Genomic DNA, 23,047 nt, shown 5'->3' with positions numbered 1-23,047 from the left:
ACTCTCCACGCTTGGGTTCTTTTGCATTGAATGCTATCGGAGGGAAGGTGAGTTTGCAAAGGAGGTTGTCAGGAAGGTTCTGATGGAGTTGAAAAGGGCCCTCTGGGTAGTATCAGATTTCTTGGTTGCAGTGGATAGTCATGACTTGGGCGCTCACACTAATGAAACAAACATCATCAGAATGGATGGAATGGGTGGTGTTGGAAAGACAACATTTGCCAAAATTGTCTAGAATAAATTTTGAGATGGTTTTCATCATCGTTGCTTCTTTGCTGACATTCGAGAACTCGTCAAAGCAACAGTGCGTCGAGTATTTGTAGAATCAACTGGTCTCTAGCATCCTTTAGGGATGAAGAAATTAAAAGCCTATTCCGAGGTTCCTCTAACAAGGATTTCTCGGCATATCTTCTGTTACCGCCGGAATCCACTCGTTGATGGCTTTCATGGCACCAACATTCCCAAGAATTTGAGGCTGAACACTTTTTCCTTACAGAAGCCAGTTATCCTTGATCTGCCATGGAGTAGTGGTAGATGGAGGAACATCGAGGTACGATATTGTTAGCTGAAAATTTTTATGATTGCTCTTGTTGCCAGTGAAGACGCGAGATTTGTTTGTGAGTTGGCAAATACATTTGAAGGTTCCAAATCCGACTGGAAGTGAAAAGTTTTGTGCAGAACTCCCAACCTCTCTTGTCATGCGAGTTTGGAGCGACTGATTCCTGAAAGACGGTGAAAGATTGGTCCACATTGATGAGTCCATTCGTCAACTGAATCATGTACTTCTCTTAAGCTAGAAGTACTGTAAGAAACACATGGGGAAGAAGGAATCTCTAACGGGGTTGGACCTATCCTTCTCATCTATTCCAGAGTTACCTTATTCAGTAGGAGACTTGATTAATCTGAATGGCAATGGTCGGAGAAGCCTGAATCGATAAATGGCAATGAAGGGGGAAAACTCCGACTGATATCAGGAGACATAAATCTCTGAAGATCTTGAGGCTGACAAGAACTCCGATTCCGGTATTTCCTGTGCTTCTTGATAGTCTAAACTAACCTATGCTTTTTCTTAATGTGCCCATTGCCAGTTCTCTCCTACCTATTAAACCTGAGATGCTTGTGTCTGTATGTGTCGAGGCGTCCTGAGGACACTTATGGACTTAAGGAAGCTCCATGATCCTTGGAGGATTGTAAGGTTACGCAATGTGGAGTCCTTGGAGCTGCAAGCGCGGCAAATCGCCACCCTATCTTCAGATCTCATTCTCCTCCCTCTTCTCAAGAAACTTGCGCTCGGTTTTGAGAACCTCCAGTCCTTACCCAGGCTTCCTCGGCATTCTTCTTGCATATCCGATTTCGCGAGGAAAGACCAACATCAGCAGACCTCTTAAACCTGAAACAAACTCTCAGTTGTGACGGGTTCTTGGTTGCGTGATAAAGCCAATACAGTTTCAAAGCCTTGAAGGATTGGAGAACCTGAGAACTCCGAGAAATCTTCCGCGTCCTTCATGCCTTCTATCGCCGGAGAGACACCCTGACCTGACCAATCTAAGGAAGCTCGCGAACCTTCGTCGATCGGCCTGTCCTAATCTGATAGAGGTTCAAGATAGAGACGTAAGCATCCATGGCTGAATGGTTAAAATCTCTAGAGACGTTACTCAATCCATCAAGCTTCAAGGAGCTACAGCATACGGGAGCAGCTTCAATTTTCATAAACTAGAATTTTTGTTTCTCATTCGGAATAATCAAAATTATCAAACAAGTATTTATGTTTCAAATGTAAATAATTCATTATTTCCTATAGTAATTCACTTGTGTTTTATGTACTTAATTTTCGATTTTATTAAAAGCAATAATAGGTTGTACCATATAAATATGGCTAAGAATTATTAAGTGGCTCACAAGTCACAACAAGGAATTAAGCTTATCACATGGTTTAATTCATAGCTTAGGTTTGCTCATAATCAAAGTTTAACTCACATTTGTGAGCCTCATTGATAGACTATTTAATTATGGATGCTATTATTGTTTAATTCTTAGTATTAGTAAAGTGTTCATTGAGAGGAAATAATAACACATTATTTTGTTATCCACCATCCGAGGGAAACTGACATTTGTTCAAGGGAAAATGACACAAATTGTCCTTAAATTTTGGTTCAATATGCAATATGATCCATGAACTTTTAATTTAATCAATATGATTCCCGAACTTTAGTCCAATAAGTAACGTAATCTTTAAACTTTTAATTTATTCAATTTGATTTTTAAAATTTTGAAATATGTTTAACTTAATCTTTAAATTATAAAAAAAAAAGTATTTAAAAGTGTCCCTGAGCTTGAATTAGTGGGAGCACTAAATTATTTCCTAATAATTCACTTGTTCAATTTGCCACTGCAATTTTGCCCTCCTCTTCATGTTAACCCTCTTTAACATTTCTGCGCGTCTAGCTGAAGAGAAGCATATAACGGTCAACAGAAACTCCCATTCGCGGTTTCCCACTCTATGCGGAGCTTCTCCGAGAGTTCACTTCTTGCGATGATATGATGGAATGGCGAGGCATGCACGCGTCAAGGCTCTGGTGGGCGACCTCTCTTTCGCCACCTCATCCCCATTCGCCAAACTCTTGGACGGTTGCGGCCAGTCCAAGTCGGCGCGGGACGTGCGCCGCATCCATGCTCGGATCGTCAAGTCCCGGTTCTCTGTGGAGGTTTTTATCCGGAACCGGCTCATCGACGTTTATGCGAGATGTGGGTGTCCTGACGACGCCCGCAGGGTGTTCGATAGAATGCCCGAGAAGAACACTTTCACGTGGAACGCGATTTTAGGTGCGTTGATCAGATTGGGGTCTCTTGATGAAGCAGAAAAGATATTTGGGTCGATGCTGGAACCTGATCAGTGCTCGTGGAATTCTATGCTGTCAGGTTATGCGCAGCATGAAAGATTTGAAGAAGCCTTGCAATGTTTTGGTAAGATGCATAGGGAGAATTATGTGCTTAATGAATACTCCTTTGGTAGTGCTCTCAGTGCGTGTGCCGGGTTAGCGGATATGGATCTGGGCCAGCAGATTCAGGCTCTGATATCAAAGTCCAAGTGCTCGTCCGATGTTCATATGGGCTCTGCTCTTATTGACATGTACTCTAAGTGTGGGAATGTGGCTTGTGCGCAGAGGGCTTTTGATGAAATGAGTTCTCGAAACATAGTTTCTTGGAACAGCTTGATTACATGTTATGAACAAAATGGTCCAGCCAGTGAAGCTCTTGAGGTTTTCGTGAGCATGATGAATTGTGGGTTTGAACTAGATGAGGTTACTTTAGCCAGTGTGGTCAGCGCCTGCGCTAGTTTGTCAGCACTAAAGGAAGGCATGCAAATTCATGCCCGTGTTGTCAAATGCGACAAATTTAGGAATGATGTTGTTTTAGGAAATGCTTTAGTTGATATGTACTCTAAGTGCTCTAGAATTAGGGAAGCCAGATCAGTTTTTGATAGAATGCCTACCAGGAATATAGTGTCTGCCACCTCCATGGTAAGCGGGTATGCAAAAGCAGCAAGTCTAAAAACTGCAAGAGTAATGTTCACGAGGATGATGGAGAAGAATGTAGTTTCCTGGAATGCCCTCATTGCAGGGTACACCCAGAATGGGGAGAATGAAGAAGCATTTGGTTTATTCCGCCTTTTGAAGAGGGAAGCCATTGAGCCAACGCACTACACATTCGGAAATTTGCTCAATGCGTGTGCAAATCTTGCTGATCTGCAGTTGGGGCAGCAGGCTCATGCTCATGTCTTGAAGCATGGATTTCGCTTCCAGTCTGGAGAAGAATCCGATATTTTTGTTGGAAATTCTCTTATAGACATGTACGTTAAATGTGGAGCTGTGGAAGATGGTTTATGGGTGTTCAAAAATATGTTGGACAGGGACAAAGTCTCATGGAATGCCATAATTGTCGGTTATGCGCAGAACGGTTATGGCATAGAGGCGCTTGAATTATTCAGGAAAATGTTGGTATCTGGCGAGAGACCAGACCGTGTCACTATGATTGGGGTTCTATGTGCATGCAGCCACGCGGGGCTGGTCGAAGAGGGACGCCATTATTTCAAGCTGATGGTTGAGGAGTATGATCTGGCACCGGTAAAGGACCATTATACGTGCATGGTTGATTTGCTCAGTCGAGCCGGTTGTCTCAGTGAAGCAAAGGACTTAATAGAGACAATGCCCATGCAAGCTGATGCTGTTGTTTGGGGTTCACTGCTCGCTGCGTGCAAAGTTCATAAAGATATACTGCTAGGAAAGTATGTAGCAGAGAAGCTCTTAGAGATCGACCCTTCGAACTCCGGACCTTATGTTCTGCTCTCAAACATGTATGCGGAACGTAAAAAATGGGGCGAAGTCGTCAAAATAAGGAAGCTGATGAGGCAACGGGGAGTAGTCAAGCACCCCGGTTGTAGCTGGATAGAAGTTCAGGGTCAAGTTCATGTTTTTATTGTCAAGGACAAGAGGCACCCTAATAAGGGTGATATTTATTCTTTGTTAAGATCTCTCCTAGGACAGATGAAGCGAGCTGGGTATGTTGCCATTGCGGATGATTACGAGGCCCATGAGGAGCTGAGTGAATCGGAGTTAATGTCAAACGAAATGGAAATGCCAGCTGATGCCGCTGTTTGTTAGTTCATGGAGACTTATTATCCTTAGGTTTCTCTTCATAATTCATACTAATAACATCAGACAAAATGCGCGCATGGATAGAACAACTCTCTTTCCTCTCTCTAATGCTAACACGGTGCAATACACAAGTCTACTTTGAAGGACATAAGAAGCAGGAGATCTGCATTAGTGCAGACTGTACCACGAACTAATTGGAGGGGTCAGTGTCCTACAAACTAACGGGTCAACAGACCGCAACATCTTCCTGAAGGAACAGCAGAATAGAAGAGGCATGGGTATTCGAGTCATTCGAAAAAGACACATGCGCCAAGTTTGAGCAAAGCATCATCCCCTCCAAGGTGTGAAACTGCAACCTTGCCACCTTGGTGCAGGTCATATTAGTACTAGATAATGTCGACAATCAGAGCAAGGGAAAGGTCAGAGATCGAAGCCACTTCTAGGAATGACCAAGAAGGCAGCCAGAAAAATGACAATTTCTAAATGAACTCAAATTAGAAGTTCTGCTTTATAAGTCAGTTTCTTTTGATAAACCACCTCATCTGAAATAAAGTAGGATCGATTGAACTGTGAACCTGCCACAAATACAGAACCGTATCATCAAAAGACTAACCAGGTCAGGTTGATTCTGTCGTTTCATTTTTCTTTTCACACAAGACAGAAAAATGACAAGAGAAGCGGCTTCCAACACGTTGCATTCATATAAATTATATGCAATATGCCGGGCTCAATTTTTTTCTTCCCACTCTCCCGGCATGAGTACCGTCGCAGAATTAGTTCCGTTCTACAAAGGAACTTTATAAAGGAAGTAACTGAAAAAACATTAACGGACACCAACAATAGAATTTTCACTCCTAAGCAAGACTGCTTGCTTCCAATTACTGATACATCTTCATGGCTCGACATTCCAGAGAAAGCAATGGAAGGGGGTTTGAATCAGAATTTCTTTTCCACATTGATCCAATGTTATCTGAAAGTGGATAGGTGCAGCACATTAGTATGACAGGCTTGGTGATAACAGCAAACAATAGATTTTGTAGTATATTCCGTTCAAAGAGTGAGAATGACAGTTCTCATTATGCAAAGAGAGGAACAGTTGAAAATTCACTTACCCCTAACGAGGAGTCAAGGACAGTGCTCATTAAGCCCAACAATTGGCACAGACCGTGATTACCTAGATGAAGTGAAGGTGCAAAAACATGAGAAAGCCTGATTCAATCTTCCTGACATAAGAAGAGATCAAATTCTGGATACGGTATAATCAAAAGATTACTGTGTAATGGATTCTCTCTCTCTCTCTCTCTCTCTCTCTCTCTCTCTCTCTCCCCCTCTCTCCAGTTCGAGTGGAGAAGCAGAGAGGACATCTCTACCATGAAAGCAAGTGGGACACTGACTCTCTAAAGTGAAGACCAGAGGTTTCGTGCACAGGGCGCACAGGGTCAAGAGAATAAAAAAGTAAAGGATTCATGCAAAGCAAACAGAAATAGTGTTGGAGGAACTCCACTAATGTGTTGAAGTATATTACCACTAGTGCAAGTAGATGGACAAAAAGATACCCAAAGTTCAAGTTCATCGACATATAAATATGCAGACAAAACACAAACAGAATGGCAACATGGATCATAAAGCTCTCAGAGCACGAGTCTTGCCCTCACCGCGGTCATCAATAGAAGGAAATGCTGTATAATAATTTCCGCCTGTTCTGCTTTTCAAAATTAGACACAATGTCATCAATAGATTCCTCCCAAGACTCGGCCGCTTCTATCTGTGGACCAGAAATTACAATAAGCAATTTCTCAGCGTAGAGATATTAAGCATATACCATCATTCATACATAAAGCACAGCCAATCAAAGACCTCTCGACAAAGATCTAAAGCAAGCTGAGCTCCAGTTGCTGCCTCCTCATGGTTATCCTTTACCTCCAAGTTAATCACAAGTACAGTCTTCATAAGAATCTGCTCTCGATTGTTGAGATCTGCAAACAATGCATTCAATGTCTTGTCAACATTCCACGAGCAAGGCATGTATCTACCCCATATATAGTTGAATGTCACGTTACTCCCTAAGAGCTAGTTAGAACAAAACTGCTCTTTTACTTCAAGAAACATTGACCAGTCAAAGGGTCATATGGGGGGCTTTTTGCCGCAAACTTTTGCCACTCCACAGAAGCAGAAACTACTCCCCCAGCTTCTGGCTTGTGCTTTTCACTTTCTAGAGTTAATACATATGAAAAACTCATATATCACTTTAAAGTGAGAAGCGTAAGAAAATAATCGCAGGAGAAATACAATAAATACCATCTTTACTAACTCTAGGGTCCAGAAAAATAACAATTTCAAAAAGTCACAAATTACCAGCATCAGATCTAATATATCCATAGACAAAGCCAAAAAACCATGGCTAAATGTATGCGAAACTAGGTTTAGATCTGTATACTAGCAATTAGAGATAAGACCAGCTACCATCCTCATATACCCTGCTAAGTACAAAAATCAAATTGGCCTGACTAAAGGGGTAAAGAATGGAACAAGTTGCAGAAAGAGAGAAGGGAACTAATAGAGCTAATAGTTACAAGAGAAGGGAAGTATTAACATCCCTCTCATGGCAGTTCACTCTATTAGAGCAGTCACCTTCAACAATATCTAAGAAACATTACAAGAATTCAAATGTTGCTTTTGCTGATGAAGCACTTGAGAAATCAAAAGAAGTTCAGATGAACAGATATAGAAACAACCAAGTACTTTATAAGGGCGATAAACTAAACAAACAAGGTCAAATTAATTGTGAACAGAATAGCAGTAGAAACACTGCTAGCGTCAAAACGACGGAAAAGAATATATTCTCAAAAAGTAACAATCTTGTTATGCTTTTCAAGAAAAACAATTACAGATAAAGACATATCTGTCTATTGAGGTTTCTCCAGATCAAGCAAAGCAGTTCTTCCATATCATGCATCTGCCCTCACTAATATAGAGTAATGGGCATATACATGAAAAGCCAAAACTCAAAGATTAATTAGCAGAGTGGCAAGTTAGATCATGTGATAATAGACCTCATAATTTCTGAAACGGAATAAGAGATATCCAATGACAGAAGCTGCAAGGGCAAAGACAAGAACCTTCAAGAACCATATCGAAAACCTTCTCTTCAAATGTAAGCACCACATCGAAGGGGCCATCAGGAGAGTTCTCTTGCCATCTTTGAGGTGCTAATTTCACTGACATATTCCTCTTGAGCATAGGCAAGATACCATTGCGCTTGTAGCTGAAACTCTTGTAAAGGTCTTGCTTTGCTTATTGCCAGAAAAAGAAAAGTGTCCTAATTCCGCTTTGAAATATAATCAGACAGCCATTGACAACTCGAACCTTTAACCAAACAACATTCCATCACAACCAAGCCAGCTCCTTTTTGTTTTTATAGCATAAAATAACCGATTTGAACTGAACTAGTCTTCTCACAGCCAGACAAATATGCAACTTCCACACTAACGATCAAACAAATAAACACTACGGAATGATGATTTGACTCTCATCAGCCAAAAAAACCAAAAATCTATCAAATTAAGGGCTTTCAATTGAAAAAATACTGTCTTTCCGGCGAACATGCTAAAAGATTTTATCAATTCATGTCGTTCTCGAATTTCCCAATATCACCGGATTCAAATTAAGAATCGACGGTCCTACGCGATATAACCCACAGTTCGGAAGGCGAAAGAGCATCCAATGAGAAGCGCGAGTCACTTAACGAACGAAAAAGCAGCAATTGAACGAGGAATTATCGTGACATGAGAGGATACAGATCGGGGTCCTTGCGCCGGAGCTCTTCGAACATGTGCTTGTAGGGAGTCCCGAAGTCGTAAACGTTCGGCTCCCTAAGGGATGGACCGGGGAGCTTGACGTGCGACCCCGTGCCGTACGACGACACGTCGAAGCCTTCCCTCTTGAGGAGGGCGTGAGCCTCCATGCTGCGGTTCTGGTTCGAGGAACACACCATGGCGTATCGGGACCTCATGGCTCGCTACCGTTGTGGAATCGGATCGAAGCTGTGTGGCTAGTCGAGTTCCACGTAGCACAGGGAGACAGAGAGGAGCGAAAATGGAAGATTTTAGTTAGGGTTTTAGCAGGAAGGGCCTAGGACGGAAGGAGGAAGAGGGAGAAGCAGATTGTCGCGCTCGCAGTGTCGACCGCCATTGTCCTGTTAAATTCTTGTTCTAATTAGGGTTGATCTCGGTCCGTCGTTCATCCCGAACCCAAAATCGGACCGGAAAGATCGATTCGAAAATCCAGAATCAGACCGGAGATGTTTGGATCAGGCCGTACAGTTTTCTAACGGTTCTAGTGAAATCAATCGCATGTACTTAAAATTATTATTATGTCACCGCTGTTGTCTCAACGTGATATCGAAAATCCAATCGATAGAAGTCCTTATGCGTCCTCTTTGTACCTTTCTCAGCCGGTCAAAGAACATGCTTTGATGGAGAAGAACTTACATCTCTCAATCTGATTTCCCCACTTAAGAGGGACCCAAGCATGCAAATAAATCATGATTTTACTCTAACAAATGTCGCCAGCCGATGCTTAAGATAGAAACAGCATGACGACTACTCGTTGGATTACCCGAGTTAAGCAATTCCCAAGGTCCGAGCGTTCACTCACTACTCACTCGAGAAATGTAGAGAAAGGGAGAGAATAGCTCGTGGGATAAAATGTGTTCATTATTGCAATGTTGGTTTTTTTACAAGTGAGAGGGAGCACCCTTATTTATACAAGAGTGGGGGACTCATTCTGATCTTTTCGAATTTGTCTTTTTCTTCTTGTCTTATTCCTCTCGTTTTACTTGTTTAGATCTCTATGATTCGTTTTACATGAATTATCCCCTGCGGGACTCCTCTCGTTTCCCTGATTTTGTAGGACTCCATCAGTTAGGCCCTCATCATTACAGGACAACCCCTAAGATGATTCTTCTGCTGACTAAGATCATCTGAGCTGGTCATGTACCGATCCATAACATTTAAATGATTTCTATAAAGATTTTTTAAAAAAAATAAAATTTAAATTAGAACCTTAATAATTGTCCATCCGATGTAGGCAGTCTTTCCACCCCTGAATAGAGAGAATCGGATTGGAGAAAAATCGTTTCTAGGTTTCAAAATATGCATGGTAAGTTTCGGGTTTCAAAAATAGGGGAACATGTTCCAATAAATATGTTCCAAGTTTTACGTAAGTGGAACCTGGAATGTGTAACAAGTTTTTGTGTTTTTCTTGGTATATGTTTTTGTATGATCCTACGATATTTTATGTTGTCCGATGATGAGTGTCTAATTTGGAAACACTAGTTGGAGCTTCTATTTAGTGATATATATGAATGTAATTTTCAATTTTTTAATGTTTCTTATTTATTCATGCATCTAAATATGAGTTTTAGTTATTAAATTGTAGCAGCAAGTGGTGATTATTAAACATGATAATTCATTGCAATCGTTCAATTATGAATACATGTGGAATCGGGTAGACCTGGAACTTGTGACGATGTGAGTTTCAAGTTCCAAGGTATGCAAAGTAAGTTTTAGGTTAAAAAAAACCGATGAACATGTTCGAGTAGGTTCGAGGTTCCAATTAAAACCTATATGGAACCCGAGATCGTTCACTCCTATAAAAAATAACTAGTTCTAATTTTATGGAACCGAGAATCTAGCGGAGCCGATTGGTCCAGGCGGTGTCTTTTGCCCACCCCTAATTCTAATAATTAAATACAATTTTGATCCCCGATGGAAATTCTTATATTCATTATATCCTTTTTAAGTTTTTTTTTTTTTGACATGGCTCGTCAATTTCTCTAAGGTTGTAGAAGCCCCTATCTATCCCCTTCCCCCCTCTTTTTTTTTTTTTCTTTTCGAGCTTTATCTAATTATATATGAATATTGATCTGTAAAAAAAAAAAATTCGTTGATTGCTCTCGGCTTTTAATTAGAAGTGATCATGTCACTTTCTAATTTTTTTTTTAATCGCTGGTGTCACTATGTGAATAGTATAAGTATTAGAAAGTCCACGTCGAGAAATAAATGTGGATCGCAATCGCACGCATATAAAAATCGTATAAATCCCATAAACATCCGAATATTTCAACAATAAGGTAGCTCGTAGAATTCATATGAACAACAAAATTAGTAACCATCGACGACAAGTTGAATTTTCAACAAGGAAAAATACAAAAATGATTTAAGTTCATCATTATTATTTTTTATCGTTTTCATATTTTTATTTTTAGTTTTCACGAAAAAGATAAATCAAGGTCTCTATAGGACACACGTTTCATCCTTTTTGAATTCTGTAAATTGAAATCAGATTTTGGAGATCGAAAATACTGTTACTTTTAAACTTACTATCAAAGCCAAATTAGAAGGAAAATTTATATCAATCGATATTAATTATGTTCAATTTGTGTTGAAGCGGTAATTAGGATAGAAAAGGATGATAGCAAACGTAGCCTTCGGTAAATTTAATTAGAGAAACTTCATGAATTAAAAATGACGAAAATCTTTATTTTTGAAATAGTTTTTAGCTTCTGACCAAACTAATAATAATAATAATAATAATAATAATAATAATAATAATTTATGACTAAAAACGGATTTCTCTTTTGGGCTGCGGCCGCTTTAGGAAGCATCAACACTCTTTGGACACTTTCTGTATTGTGTCGAATACCTTTTGACATGCGACCGACACGTGGTCGATGTTCTAGACACGCGAAATGCAAGTTCAACATTTCAACAAGCATGTGGCCAATTTTAAGAATTTTCAATAAATTGAAAATCAAAATACAAATCTATCATATATATATATACTCAAGTCATATAATCAGTCAACTCAAAATTAATATACGTAGCCAACACGAAAAAATCTAATAGTGAATCCTTAATAAAAAAAGAAAAAAATTCACTAATAATATATGTATATAAATAAATATTTAATATAGAACGTGTCTAATATGTCAAAATTCTTTTTTTTTTTTAAATATTGTGTCTGGTCGGATCACGTGTTGGTGTTGCTTGGCTGCCAGTTACATAAGCTCATCCGGAGAAATCCATAAAATTCAGTAATTAATAAATAATCTCAGTGTGTGCGGTCTGGCAGAGACACTCCAGACTCACAACATGGAGCTTCTTCATCCGTCCCCGCGCTCTTCCTGTCTCGCTGGTTCTTCTTCTTCTTCTTCTTCTTCTTCTTCTTCTTCGTCTCGCTTCTTTCTTGCTTTCGTTTGCGTTCTTTGCATGCGAATGGCAATCGCACGGCGTTATGTTTCATGGCGCCACTGAATGGATTGATGAAACTTCTGCGAGTGAATTCATATCGCATGCTCTAGCCTCGTGCTAATGGCGGAGGAACACCTGTCGGTTCGTGTTAGGGAATGTGGTGTTTCGGGGGTGGAATCATATTCGCAATGGGCAAAGTCGTGCTGGATTTCACTTGGACTCCAAATTTCGGGGAGCTTGGAGGAGATGTAGTTCGCCGGGAATCGGCGGTCCGGTTCGTTGCTCGAATGAGAAGGAGAAGCATCCGCGGCTGGCTGCTGCGCGTGTTATCTACGGTGTAGCCCCCGCCATGGGTCACAACCAGGTTGGGCTTGATTTTGGATTCTTCATTTGGTTTACCGGAATGTTACTCTCGAAGAGGATACTGTTTGTCTAATAATCGGATCATGTCAGTGTTATACCATGTCGGTTCTTGTTCGTATTGCTTCCTGGCTTAGTCTGTCCTCATTTGGTGTCTGAATGGTGATTCTGTGTTTGAGATTTAGACAAACTGACACGAGGTTCTTCAAGATAATTCAATTGGAAGTTTGAGTTTAGATGATCACTCATGTAGCTCTGTTATCAGATCCTCGAGAAGGTTTGGTTGATTAGTTCGGTGGTATTGCAGCATTTGCCAATTAACATAAATCACCCAAAAATATCTGCAGCAACGTCCAGCCATTGAGAAGCTGGTGATTGGATTCAGATTAAAATGATAATCGATTGTCATGGAATGAGATTTGCGATGGAACATGTCTTGAGCTGCTCTTGTTCCTTTTCTGTGTTTGGTTCAAGATTTGCGCCAGTGGACTTTTATTGGCCCCTGTTCTTGTTTGTAATTGCGCTTTGTGGTTTCAAATATGTTCTAATGATGGCCTGCATGTACCGATAGCAGGAGTCCCATCCTGAATCCCATTTTAGGGTCCCAGCAATTGTTACAGCTCTTGAGAAGATGGAACTCACTCCAAAGGTATCGCACTCCTCTTACATATGATCCCATCAATCACGCTTTAGTTATTCTTACTAATTATAGATTGCCTTTTTTTCTTACATCTGCTGTCCTGCACTTCTTAATTGACTTTGACCAGAAACTGTAGAAATGTTGTTTAAGTTCGATTCATAATATAATGAGTGGAGCTTTCAATTGTGCCTGAAATCTGGCAGGTAGATAATCCAATCTCTGCTTGTTCAGCAACTCAAGGAAAATTATTTTTGATTAATGTGAGGAAAATATTACTGACGACCCAACATATGCTGCCATCAAGCCAAGGCTTTAGTATCCATACAATAGCCCATAAAGCCACAATGCACCAAATAGTAATGATTTTTCTTACAGGTTCGCAGTGATGACATTGTTGAACTTCCAATTGTTAAGCCTGCTTCTGTGGATGATCTATTGCATGTTCACACAAGAGCTTATGTATCGGGTCTTCAGAAGGTAGCTTCTCTCACCAAGTCACCTCTATTAGTTTTATCTGGCTCACACCTTGCTTTTTGTCTTTCATTACGTCATTCACAAGCAGTAATGTTAGTTCTTGGCATCAAAGAAAAGTTGGCCTTTGCTATAAGAGTTTTGCTTGTTTGTCCCATGTAGTTTGACAGCCATAGAAATCGATTAAAGCATGTATGGACGGTTGTAGAGCTATTTAAATTGTGGCCATGTGAGAGGGAGGGAGGGAGGGAGGAATGCTGATTCTTCGTCATGCCCTGCTTTATTGCTAATTACAATATCTAACTACTTGTAAAATGGAAAGAGGAAAGTTATACACGGCAAATGATTGATTGTTAAATTGATTGGGGGTGTCTGGACATAAGGCAATCAGTGAATATAACGAGGCATTACATTACAAAGTAAAAGATAAAATAAAAAAATTTGACAACAAACAAACAAGCTGATGCTTGAATCCATCTGAGTGGGACCGGTCACCAGCAAAATTTTAGTTTTCTGTTGAGCTCTTAGGCTTCCAAGGTTAGACTACCCAAGTTGCTGAATTGAGATTCTCATTTTTGGTACTCATGTTTCGTTGGACAACTCAGACAGTTAGTGTACAATGCATTTGTTACTAGTATTTTTGTGTTCCTCTATGTTCTCAGATAAATTTGCTTTAAAAGACTTTTTGGCTGTACAATTTCTTTGGTAGCATGTTCCAAAGCTTGAAGTTTGATGAACTTGTTTATTTTATAGGCCATGGACAAGGCTTCAGAAAAGGGCATCATCTACATTGAAGGCTCTGGACCAACGTATGCCACTGCTACTGTAAGTTTGGCTATTATGTCACATTAGGAAGAATTAGTATTGTTGGTAAATCCAGTTTTATACATTAGTTCAACTGTAATGGTTGCCACGTGTTTACAAATTGGTTTCTACCACTGCTATGACATGTTATGGTCATGTAAGATATTGCTTATGTTAGAACTATAAAGGGTAAATTGGTCTTTAGGATTGTTAGGGTTTAGTTTGGTTGCTGAATACCAATGTATATATCTTTCTTTACTAAGTAATGGAATATCAATATTTCTCTGACATGGTATCGGAGCCATGTTGAAACCCTAGAGTAGTCACTCACCACTGTCGACCACCAGCCACCGCCATCGACCACCAACTACCTCCGAAGTCGACAAGCTCAGATCTGTCGAGCCTCAGCAAACCTAGACCCAAACTCGGCAAGCCTTGGCGTCGTACAACCCCGACGAGCTCAGACCTAGCCTCACAAACCTAGACCAAACCCCGGAGGTTGCTCCATATAAACGTCTTCATGGAGGGTGCCAAAAGGGATATCGTTGCTATTTCCATTACTGAGAAAATACTTCAGAACTACTGATGTTTCATTCTTTGAATCCACTCCTTATTATGATGTTCCAATTACTATGTCCGAGTTGGATGAAGAATTGCATGTGACAACCATTCGGTTAGTAGCTCTAGCTGTTTCACTAGTATCTACATAGGAACCACCTCCTCTACAAGTTTATTACTACTACATCATCTTTTGTCTCGGATCCGCCATTAGCTGGTCCTTCTCGTGTCTGATCTTGATCTTCTTACTCATTGCAAAGATACACATGCTTGTACTCAATATTCTATTGCAAATTTTATTTCACTCTCTTGTGTCTCCTTCCTTTCGACCCTTTTTATCTACTATTGAACAATATCCTGTCGTCAAGTCTGTATCTGAGCCATTACAAAGTTTTGGCTGGAGGACATATATGGAAGAAGAATTAAAGGCTCTACAGGTGAATTAAACTTGGGACTTGGTACCTCTTCTTTCAGGTAAAATTGCTATTGGTTGCAGATGGGTATATGTTGTGAAAGTTAGTCCTGATGGTTCTCTTGCTCGCTTAAAAGCGAGGCTTGTTGTGAAATGGTATGCTTAGGTGGATAGGGTTAACTATCTCAATACTCTCTTCTATTGCTAAGCTTACTTCTGTTCGTATTTTGATCTCTTTTGCTGCCACCTATAATTCGCCCATGTTTCAGCTTGATATCAAGAATGCCTTTTTGCATGGTACCTTCAATGAATAAGTTTATGTGGGGCAACCTCCGGGGTTTGTTGCTTAAGGGAAGTCTAGAAGACTAGTTTGCAACCCAAAAAAAACCTTTGTATAGTTTGAAGCAGTCTCCACGAGCGTGGTTTGGAATATTTTCTGAGATTGTACTTTTTTTTGGACTGTCTAGATGTAGCAATGATCACTCTTTCTTTTATAAACAGTCAGAGAAAGGCAAGTTGCTCTTGATTGTATATGTGGATGATATTATCAACATGGGAGATGACTTGGTTGACATAGTTGAACTAAAGATCTATATTCAGAAACAGTTTCAAACTAAGGACTTAAGAAAATTGAAGTATTTCTTAAGAATTGAGGTGGCATTGTCACGGAAAGTTATTGTTCTGTCTAAGCGAAAATATGTACTAGATTTACTCACTAAGAAAAGTATGCTGGGATCAAAGCCTGTTGATTTAGCCATGGAAGAATGGGTTAAATTGGTTTCTGAGGGAGGATGACTTTTCAATAATCCGGAGAGATATACAAGATTGGTAGGCAAACGAGATTAGGCAAACGAGATTATCTTACAATTACTTGGCTAGACATTGCCTTTCCAGTTAATGTGTTAAGTTAGTTTTTGTCTTCCCCTTGTACATCTCATTGGGATGCAGTAATAGGTACTTGAAGAAGACTCCAGGGAAAGAATTGTTTACCAAAACCATGGTCATAGCAGAGTCGAAGGTTTTCTGATGATGATTGGGCAGGGTCTCCATATGATAAAAGATCAACTACTGGCTATTGTATCTTGGTTGGAGAAAATCTGGTGTCTTGGAAGAGTAAAAAACAGAGTGTTGTTGCCGGCTCTAGTGCTGACTCGGAACATAGAGCCATGACATGAGTGACATGTGAATTAGTGTGATTCAACAGTTATTGACTGACTTAGGCTTTAAAGCTTCAATTCCTATGCCTTTATAGTGTGATAATAAGGCTGCAATGCATATAGCTACCAACCTCGTGTTTCATGAGAGAACAGAGCATATTGAAGTTGATTGTCATTTTATTTGAGAGAAACTACAGATTGGAATGATTCTTTCCAGTCACGTTAAATCTGGTGAACAACTTGCAGACATTTTTACTAAACCTCTGGGTAATGAGAGGAGAGAATATATTTGTAACAAGCTGGGCATGATTAATATCATGCTCCAGCTTGAGGGGGAGTGTTAGAACTATAAAGGGTAAATTGGTCTTTAGGACTGTTAGGGTTCAGTTTGATTGCTGAATACCAATGTAAATATCTTGCTTTACTAAATAATGGAATTTCAATAGTTCTCTCACAGATTCGAAGTACGTCAAATGTAGAATCCCTATGATGAAAGGTAGCAAGTGCATGGAAATTTTTTTCCTTAAAAAATGTAGTTTCTCTTTCAAGATATATTATACTTTTGATTGATTTATGTGTAATCTTCTGCTTCGATAAAAATTTATTCAGAAAAAATTAAAATGCATATTTGAATGCATAAGCTTTGATGGGCAATCTTGCAGTCTCTTGGAATGTGTTGATGGTATGAAGTGCAACCTATAGTTGCAAACTAGAGGAATCTATCATACTGTCTATATAGATTAGATCATGTCAAACTGATTATATCGATTGTTGAACTGGAAAAATAAGTCAGCCAGAGTACTTCATTGTTTAGGAGCATATTGTGTCGAGAGCACGAGGGGCTGCTAACCAGTCTATAGGATCGTTTATTAGAAGTATGATCAGCAATGGCCATGACAATGTCAATATGTTTAAATAAGAAGCTGTCCTTTTAATGAAGAATGTCAGGAGAGATCACTTCTCTTTAACAGTCAATGTCAATATGTTCATAAGCTGTCCTTTTAATGAGGAATGTCATGAGAGAGCATTTCTCCTTAACAAGAAACGAATCTGGAAGTGTCCTGTAGAAGTCCATCCTGCAGCTCTCCTGCTAACCATCTTGTCTTGGTGAGAGTATCTCAGCTGATATATAGTGATAAAATGCACACAACCTAAAGTGATATCCTTGATCTTATGAAATTATGATCCAATTGCATGTAGTAAAGACGTCACTGGTAGGTTTCTTCATACCAAGCTCAAAGTTATCTCATAGCTGCATGGATAACCTCATCAAGTGCTTTCTTAAACTAGTGATGGTTTCAAATGCAGACATTCCAGGAGTCACTTGTTGCAGCTGGAGTTGGAATGGCTTTAGTTGATTCAGTGGTGATGTCCCAATCCAGCACGTTAGTCTCTTTTATGTTTAGATCTCACCACGTTTGCCGTCTTTATTTTTGTGATTGCTGAGTTTTGTTTGCAAAAACACACTTCATTTATGGAAGGAAGAAGTAAATTAATATTAAAACTGAACTCTACATTTCCCAGGTAGACGCATCCAGAATCACCCAGAATCCACCAACAGCTTTTGCTTTGATTAGACCTCCAGGCCACCATGCCATTCCAAAAGGGCCAATGGGTTTCTGCGTTTTTGGAAACATAGCTATAGCTGCTCGCTATGCTCAACGTGTACATGGATTGAAGCGCGTCTTCATTATTGATTTTGATGTTCATCATGGAAATGGGACCAACGATGCTTTCTATGATGATCCAGACATATTCTTTCTTTCGACACACCAAGTAAGATTGGCGTGGATTTTTCTCTAGATTTCAAGTATCTTGAACTCTTCGATCTTTTGAGTTATAATTGACAAGATGAGGGCAGCTAAGCAAATACTTCTGCATTTTAAGGTTTCAAAGAGAGTTTCCCTTTTACTCCCAGGGTTCCATTACCTTATTTAAAGTAACTTGATTCCAAGTTCGCTTAGAGAGATGTAAACCAAACTTTGTGCTCAGCAGTTAGTGACCTTAGTATACTTTTAAGTTTTTCTTAACTTAGCTCTTGAGGGAATGTAAATGAAAGACCATGTACTTTACTCCTTGCGGTTTTGCAGGATGGAAGCTATCCTGGTACGGGTAAAATCGATGAGATAGGTGTTGCAGATGGGAAAGGCACAACCCTTAATTTGCCATTACCTGGGGGCTCTGGAGACATTGCTATGAGGACTGTGTTTGATGAAGTCATTGCACCATGTGCACAAAGGTTCAATCCAGACATCATCCTCGTCTCAGCCGGGTGAGAGAGCCATTTTCTTTACATATCTCTACTGAGGAGAACATGAAATTCTGTGCATTTCTTTGAGCTCCATCAACTGTCTGACATCGTCTCTGTCTGTCTGTAACTGAAGGTATGATGCTCATGTGTTGGATCCACTAGCAAGTTTGCAGTTCACTACGGGAACCTATTACGCACTCGCCTCCAACATCAAGCAACTTGCAAAAGAACTTTGCGGGGGACGCTGCGTTTTCTTTCTGGAAGGAGGATACAACCTCCAATCACTCTCTTATTCTGTAGCGGACTCTTTCCGAGCTTTCCTTGGGGAGCCGAGTCTGGCGTCTAAGTTCGATGACCCCGCGATATTGTACGAGGAACCATTGGCCAAGGTGAAGCAAGCAATACAGAGAGTGAAGCACTTGCATTCATTGTGAATGTTCCCAAGGATTTGATGAAGTGTCTCACTCTGTAGGGTTAGTAGAACAGATGTACGGCTAAACCAACTAGGCAGTCTCTTAAGTTGTATTGGGACCATGCCATACGGATTTTCGGTTAAAGGGAAAATTATACATACATACATACACAGATACAAATGTCGCACATGTATGATAAAGTGAATGCTAACTATTTTAAATATTCGTACCTTACCCAAAAAAAAAAAAAACTATTTTAAATATTCAAATCGGTCTCTGTTTATAAATCACCGATTTAATCGATTTTCATGGCTCGATGTGTCTCATTACTTAATTGGAGCGGCCATGTCCACGGTCCATGACTTGAATGGCTAACATTCAGCCTTTCCCATTTTGAATAGACTGCCGAATCATTGTCCTATGCGCAATGTTTGGATGGAGTGCATGGAAGAGTAGTCAGTCGGGTCGCTACCTAATCGAAATAACTAAACCATTTTCTTTATATCTGGTTTTTGCTACAAGCACTAGGAAGGGCAATCATGTCTGAAATGCAGTTATGATAGAAAAGAATTTATCATCTCAAAGACACCATGAACCGCCAGCTTTGAGATTCAAGACTCCCAGGTAATAACGTGTGATGTGCCTTAACCTTAAAAAGAGGCATCTTCACAATCCACAACTACCTTAGCCACATAACCCAGAGCACCCAATAGGTCGCTTAGCCAAGGAATGTTAACGAATTACCTGCCTCTCTCTCTCTCTCCAGCAGCAATCGTGAATCTCTTCACGTGACGAACCCAAAAGGGAAAAGAACACGAAAATCTACCCAACGATGATGAAGAAATTCGTATCTTGCTCTGCAAAATTTGCCATGAACATCTTGTTCTGACTCATTTGTCGAAGTAGCAGGTGGTATTTAGGTGGTAGGAGTCTTGTTGGAGGAACAACAGAGGGAATAGGAAGATAAAGCAAGCGATGGCGGATGCGAACGAATCAGAAGACTCGATCGTCTGTTACGCGCCGACCATGATCACCACGAACGGCATATGGCAGGGTGATAATCCCCTGGATTATTCCCTGCCCCTCTTCATTTTGCAATTGACCTTGGTGGTCGTCGTCACGCGCATTATGGTGTACATACTCAGACCTTTACGCCAGCCGCGAGTTATCTCCGAGATCGTGGTAAGTTGGTCAATGGTAACTTAACGTCACTTTTGGCAGCGAAGAAAAGAAATGCGGTGCGATTTCCGACCATTAATTTCAATGCGCGACAACTTCATGAACCTGTGTTTTTCTTTCCTTACATCAAGGTGGATGTGATTCAATGACCAATTCTGGGTACTGCTTTTCGAGTGGATCGTATTATCATCATTCAACGAATCAAATTGCATTTGCTGATCATCTTTTCATCAATAGACTCCAGGTTAATGCGGCAGAAGAATCGCCTAAATCCCGTTTGTTATCAAAACATAGGGGAATTTGACATGAATCAGGCCACTGCATTAATTGCAAAGAGGCAAAAGGAGAAGTATGGTGCTGCAAAAGTTTCTGCATGCACATGTGTTTTTCCTTGGTCGTCGACTTCAAACTCATGCTGATAACCACATTTAATTAGATTTGATCTTTTGAAACAGGGAGGAATACTGCTAGGGCCGTCGGTCCTCGGAAGGAGCAAGACGTTTGCGAATACGATCTTCCCACTCAGAAGCGTGATGGTGCTCGAGACGATGGCAAATGTGGGGCTGCTCTACTTCCTCTTTTTGGTTGGAGTAGAGATGGACATATCGGTGATCAAGCGCACGGGGAGGAAGTCTATAGCAATTGCCCTTGCGGGCATGATCCTGCCCTTCCTATTCGGAGTCGGTTTCTCCTTCCTGGTGAGCACTAAGGGAGGAGGCATCTCCCAAGGCATCTCCCAAGGCACTTATATCCTGTTCTTCGGGGTAGCTCTCTCAGTGACTGCATTTCCGGTACTTGCTCGGATACTTGCCGAGCTCAAACTAATTAACACGGAATTAGGACGGGTTGCAATGTCGTCTGCTCTTATCAACGATATGTGCGCTTGGGTACTCCTAGCTTTGGCCATTGCATTGGCCGAAAATCAGAGTGCTACCCTTGCATCTCTGTGGGTGGTGCTATCTAGCGTCGCTTTTGTCCTCGTGTGCATTTTCATAGTGCGACCCGCGATTGCCTGGATGATTCGGCGGACCCCAGAGGGAGAAACCTATAGTGAATTCTACATATGCCTGATTCTCACCGGGGTAATGATATCGGGCTTCATTACAGACGCCATAGGAACGCATTCTGTCTTCGGAGCATTCGTCTTTGGACTGATCATTCCAAACGGGCCACTGGGAGTTACTCTGATCGAAAAGCTTGAGGACTTCGTTTCGGGGCTTCTGCTTCCTCTATACTTCGCAATCAGTGGGCTTAGGACAGATGTAAGCAAGATTGCGGGGGCGACAAGCTGGGTGGTTCTAGGGATCATCATCTTTTTTTCCAGCGCAGGCAAGATTGCTGGGACTCTCATAGTTTCCACATTCTACCAGATGCCGGTCCGAGAAGGAATTACACTTGGTTTGCTCATGAACACCAAGGGCCTAGTCGAAATGATTATTCTTAATGTGGGCAAGGACCAAAAGGTATGAACATGACTTGCAATTCCTTGCATAAAATTCAGCTTTGGGGTGCTATCGTCTGTTTGCGCAAGCCATTGTGGACTGTGAAGATGAAATGAAACTTGGGATTTTGCAGGTTTTGGATGACAAATCATTTGCAGCCATGGTGATTGTAGCCGTGTTTGTCACCGCAATCATCACACCAGCTGTTACAGTAATTTACAGGCCTGCCAGGAGATTCATACCTTATAAACGTCGAACTATTCAAAGGTCGAAGCCCGATTCGGAGTTTCGATTGCTTGTCTGCGTCCACACACCTCGAAATGTGCCAACAATCATCAACCTCCTGGAGGCTTCCAACCCCACCAAAAAATCTCCAATCTGTGTCTATGTGCTCCACCTAGTCGAGCTCACTGGGCGTGCATCTGCCATGCTCATTGTCCACAATACTCGGAAATCAGGTCGACCGGCCCTGAACCGTACACAGGCTCAGTCTGACCACATCATCAATGCCTTCGAAAACTACGAACAACATGCCGGTTGTGTAACTGTCCAGCCTCTCACAGCCATATCACCGTACTCCACGATGCACGAGGACATCTGCAACCTGGCAGAGGATAAGCGAGCGGCTTTCATCATCATCCCTTTCCACAAACAGCAAACGGTTGATGGAGGGATGGAAGCCACCAACCCCGCTTTCAGAATGATCAACCAAAATGTACTGGCAAACAGCCCATGCTCTGTCGGGATTCTCGTAGACAGAGGCCTAAATGGGTCTACCCGCTTGGCAGCGAACCAAGTAGCCCATCATATTGCAGTCTTGTTCTTCGGGGGACCTGATGATCGCGAGGCATTAGCGTATGGATGGAGGATGTGTGAACATCCCGGAATCAACCTCACGGTGATGAGGTTTGTGCCAGGTGAGGAGGCGATTGACACAACAGCCGGGTCCACCAACGAATTGGGTGACTCCAGGATCTTATCAATTGTGACAGACAGTGACAAGGATAAGCAGCTCGACGAAGAGTATGTAAACGAGTTCAGGATGAAGAATGCAAATGATGAGTCGATTGTTTACACTGAGAAGATAGTGAACAATGGGGAGGAGACAGTCGCGGCAATACGGTCGATCGATAGTTCACACGATCTTTTCATAGTGGGGAGAGGGCAAGGGATGATATCGCCACTCACAGCAGGGCTCACGGACTGGAGCGAGTGCCCCGAACTTGGAGCAATTGGAGATTTGTTAGCATCATCAGATTTCGCGGCAACCGTTTCGGTACTCGTAGTGCAACAGTATGTCGGTGTAGGACCGCAGGGAGAAGGCGTTGGAACACCAGACAGCCCTGGGGACTCAAATGACCTTCAATTCGGCCATATGAATCGTCGGTCACCACCACCACCACCACGGGGTTATAGCCCTTGAGCTTCAGGATGCAGTATCTTGGGACAGCTCAG

General features: G+C 41.2%; 4 protein-coding genes across 6 annotated transcripts; 3 read left to right on the top strand and 1 right to left on the bottom strand.

The window, feature by feature from the left end:
• The first annotated feature begins 2,400 nt into the window (after positions 1–2,400).
• Positions 2,401–5,056, top strand: LOC115726488 (pentatricopeptide repeat-containing protein At2g13600). Its single transcript, XM_030656379.2, has one exon. The coding sequence runs from the start codon at positions 2,544–2,546 to the stop codon at positions 4,656–4,658; it is 2,115 nt and encodes a 704-aa protein (XP_030512239.1). The 5' UTR covers positions 2,401–2,543; the 3' UTR covers positions 4,659–5,056.
• Positions 5,057–5,144: 88 nt separating this feature from the next.
• Positions 5,145–8,829, bottom strand: LOC115726490 (RNA polymerase II subunit A C-terminal domain phosphatase SSU72). 3 transcript variants are annotated; one of them, XR_004013554.2, is made up of 6 exons: positions 8,450–8,829; positions 7,772–7,917; positions 6,510–6,628; positions 6,308–6,417; positions 5,765–5,875; positions 5,145–5,622 (listed from the first exon to the last, which is right to left on the bottom strand). XR_004013554.2 is itself a non-coding variant. In XM_048282727.1 (5 exons), exons 1-4 carry the CDS (start codon positions 8,662–8,664, stop codon positions 6,316–6,318), a joined length of 582 nt encoding a protein of 193 aa, XP_048138684.1. In that variant the 5' UTR covers positions 8,665–8,829; the 3' UTR covers positions 5,145–5,622; positions 6,308–6,315. The 3 variants fall into 3 exon arrangements, 1 of the variants encoding a protein (XP_048138684.1); XR_007199319.1 differs by having other exon boundaries at positions 5,765–5,871; XM_048282727.1 differs by lacking the exon at positions 5,765–5,875.
• Positions 8,830–11,737: 2,908 nt separating this feature from the next.
• On the top strand, positions 11,738–19,192 carry LOC115726489 (histone deacetylase 14, chloroplastic). The gene is made up of 9 exons (XM_030656380.2): positions 11,738–11,849; positions 12,058–12,269; positions 12,840–12,914; positions 13,281–13,382; positions 14,130–14,201; positions 17,616–17,672; positions 17,832–18,083; positions 18,398–18,579; positions 18,692–19,192. Exons 1-9 carry the CDS (start codon positions 11,807–11,809, stop codon positions 18,990–18,992), a joined length of 1,296 nt encoding a protein of 431 aa, XP_030512240.1. The 5' UTR covers positions 11,738–11,806; the 3' UTR covers positions 18,993–19,192.
• Positions 19,193–19,686: 494 nt separating this feature from the next.
• Positions 19,687–23,034, top strand: LOC115726491 (cation/H(+) antiporter 15). Its single transcript, XM_048285640.1, has 3 exons — positions 19,687–20,153; positions 20,606–21,613; positions 21,726–23,034. Exons 1-3 carry the CDS (start codon positions 19,947–19,949, stop codon positions 23,013–23,015), a joined length of 2,505 nt encoding a protein of 834 aa, XP_048141597.1. The 5' UTR covers positions 19,687–19,946; the 3' UTR covers positions 23,016–23,034.
• The last annotated feature ends 13 nt before the right edge of the window (positions 23,035–23,047 follow it).

The sequence above is a fragment of the Rhodamnia argentea genome, chromosome 1 (genome assembly GCF_020921035.1).
Source record: "Rhodamnia argentea isolate NSW1041297 chromosome 1, ASM2092103v1, whole genome shotgun sequence".
Taxonomy (NCBI): Eukaryota; Viridiplantae; Streptophyta; class Magnoliopsida; order Myrtales; family Myrtaceae; genus Rhodamnia; species Rhodamnia argentea.
The sequence above is the reverse complement of the archived record's forward strand: the minus strand, read 5'-3'. Positions and strand labels throughout refer to the sequence as shown.

Bases quoted from the DNA above. Each gene is read 5' to 3' on its own strand.
- LOC115726488 (XM_030656379.2), top strand. From the start codon at position 2,544: ATGGCGAGGCATGCACGCGTCAAGGCTCTGGTGGGCGACCTCTCTTTC.
- LOC115726490 (XM_048282727.1), bottom strand. From the start codon at position 8,664: ATGAGGTCCCGATACGCCATGGTGTGTTCCTCGAACCAGAACCGCAGC. The intron at 7,918-8,449 runs GTATCCTCTCAT...CAAGAGTTTCAG, and splicing joins CGGCGCAAGGACCCCGATCT to CTACAAGCGCAATGGTATCT. The intron at 6,629-7,771 runs GTTCTTGTCTTT...CATTGTTTGCAG, and splicing joins TTTCGATATGGTTCTTGAAG to ATCTCAACAATCGAGAGCAG.
- LOC115726489 (XM_030656380.2), top strand. From the start codon at position 11,807: ATGGAGCTTCTTCATCCGTCCCCGCGCTCTTCCTGTCTCGCTG. The intron at 11,850-12,057 runs GTTCTTCTTCTT...GGTTCGTGTTAG, and splicing joins GCGCTCTTCCTGTCTCGCTG to GGAATGTGGTGTTTCGGGGG. The intron at 18,580-18,691 runs GTGAGAGAGCCA...CTGTAACTGAAG, and splicing joins ATCATCCTCGTCTCAGCCGG to GTATGATGCTCATGTGTTGG.
- LOC115726491 (XM_048285640.1), top strand. From the start codon at position 19,947: ATGGCGGATGCGAACGAATCAGAAGACTCGATCGTCTGTTACGCGCCG. The intron at 20,154-20,605 runs GTAAGTTGGTCA...CTTTTGAAACAG, and splicing joins GAGTTATCTCCGAGATCGTG to GGAGGAATACTGCTAGGGCC. The intron at 21,614-21,725 runs GTATGAACATGA...GGGATTTTGCAG, and splicing joins ATGTGGGCAAGGACCAAAAG to GTTTTGGATGACAAATCATT.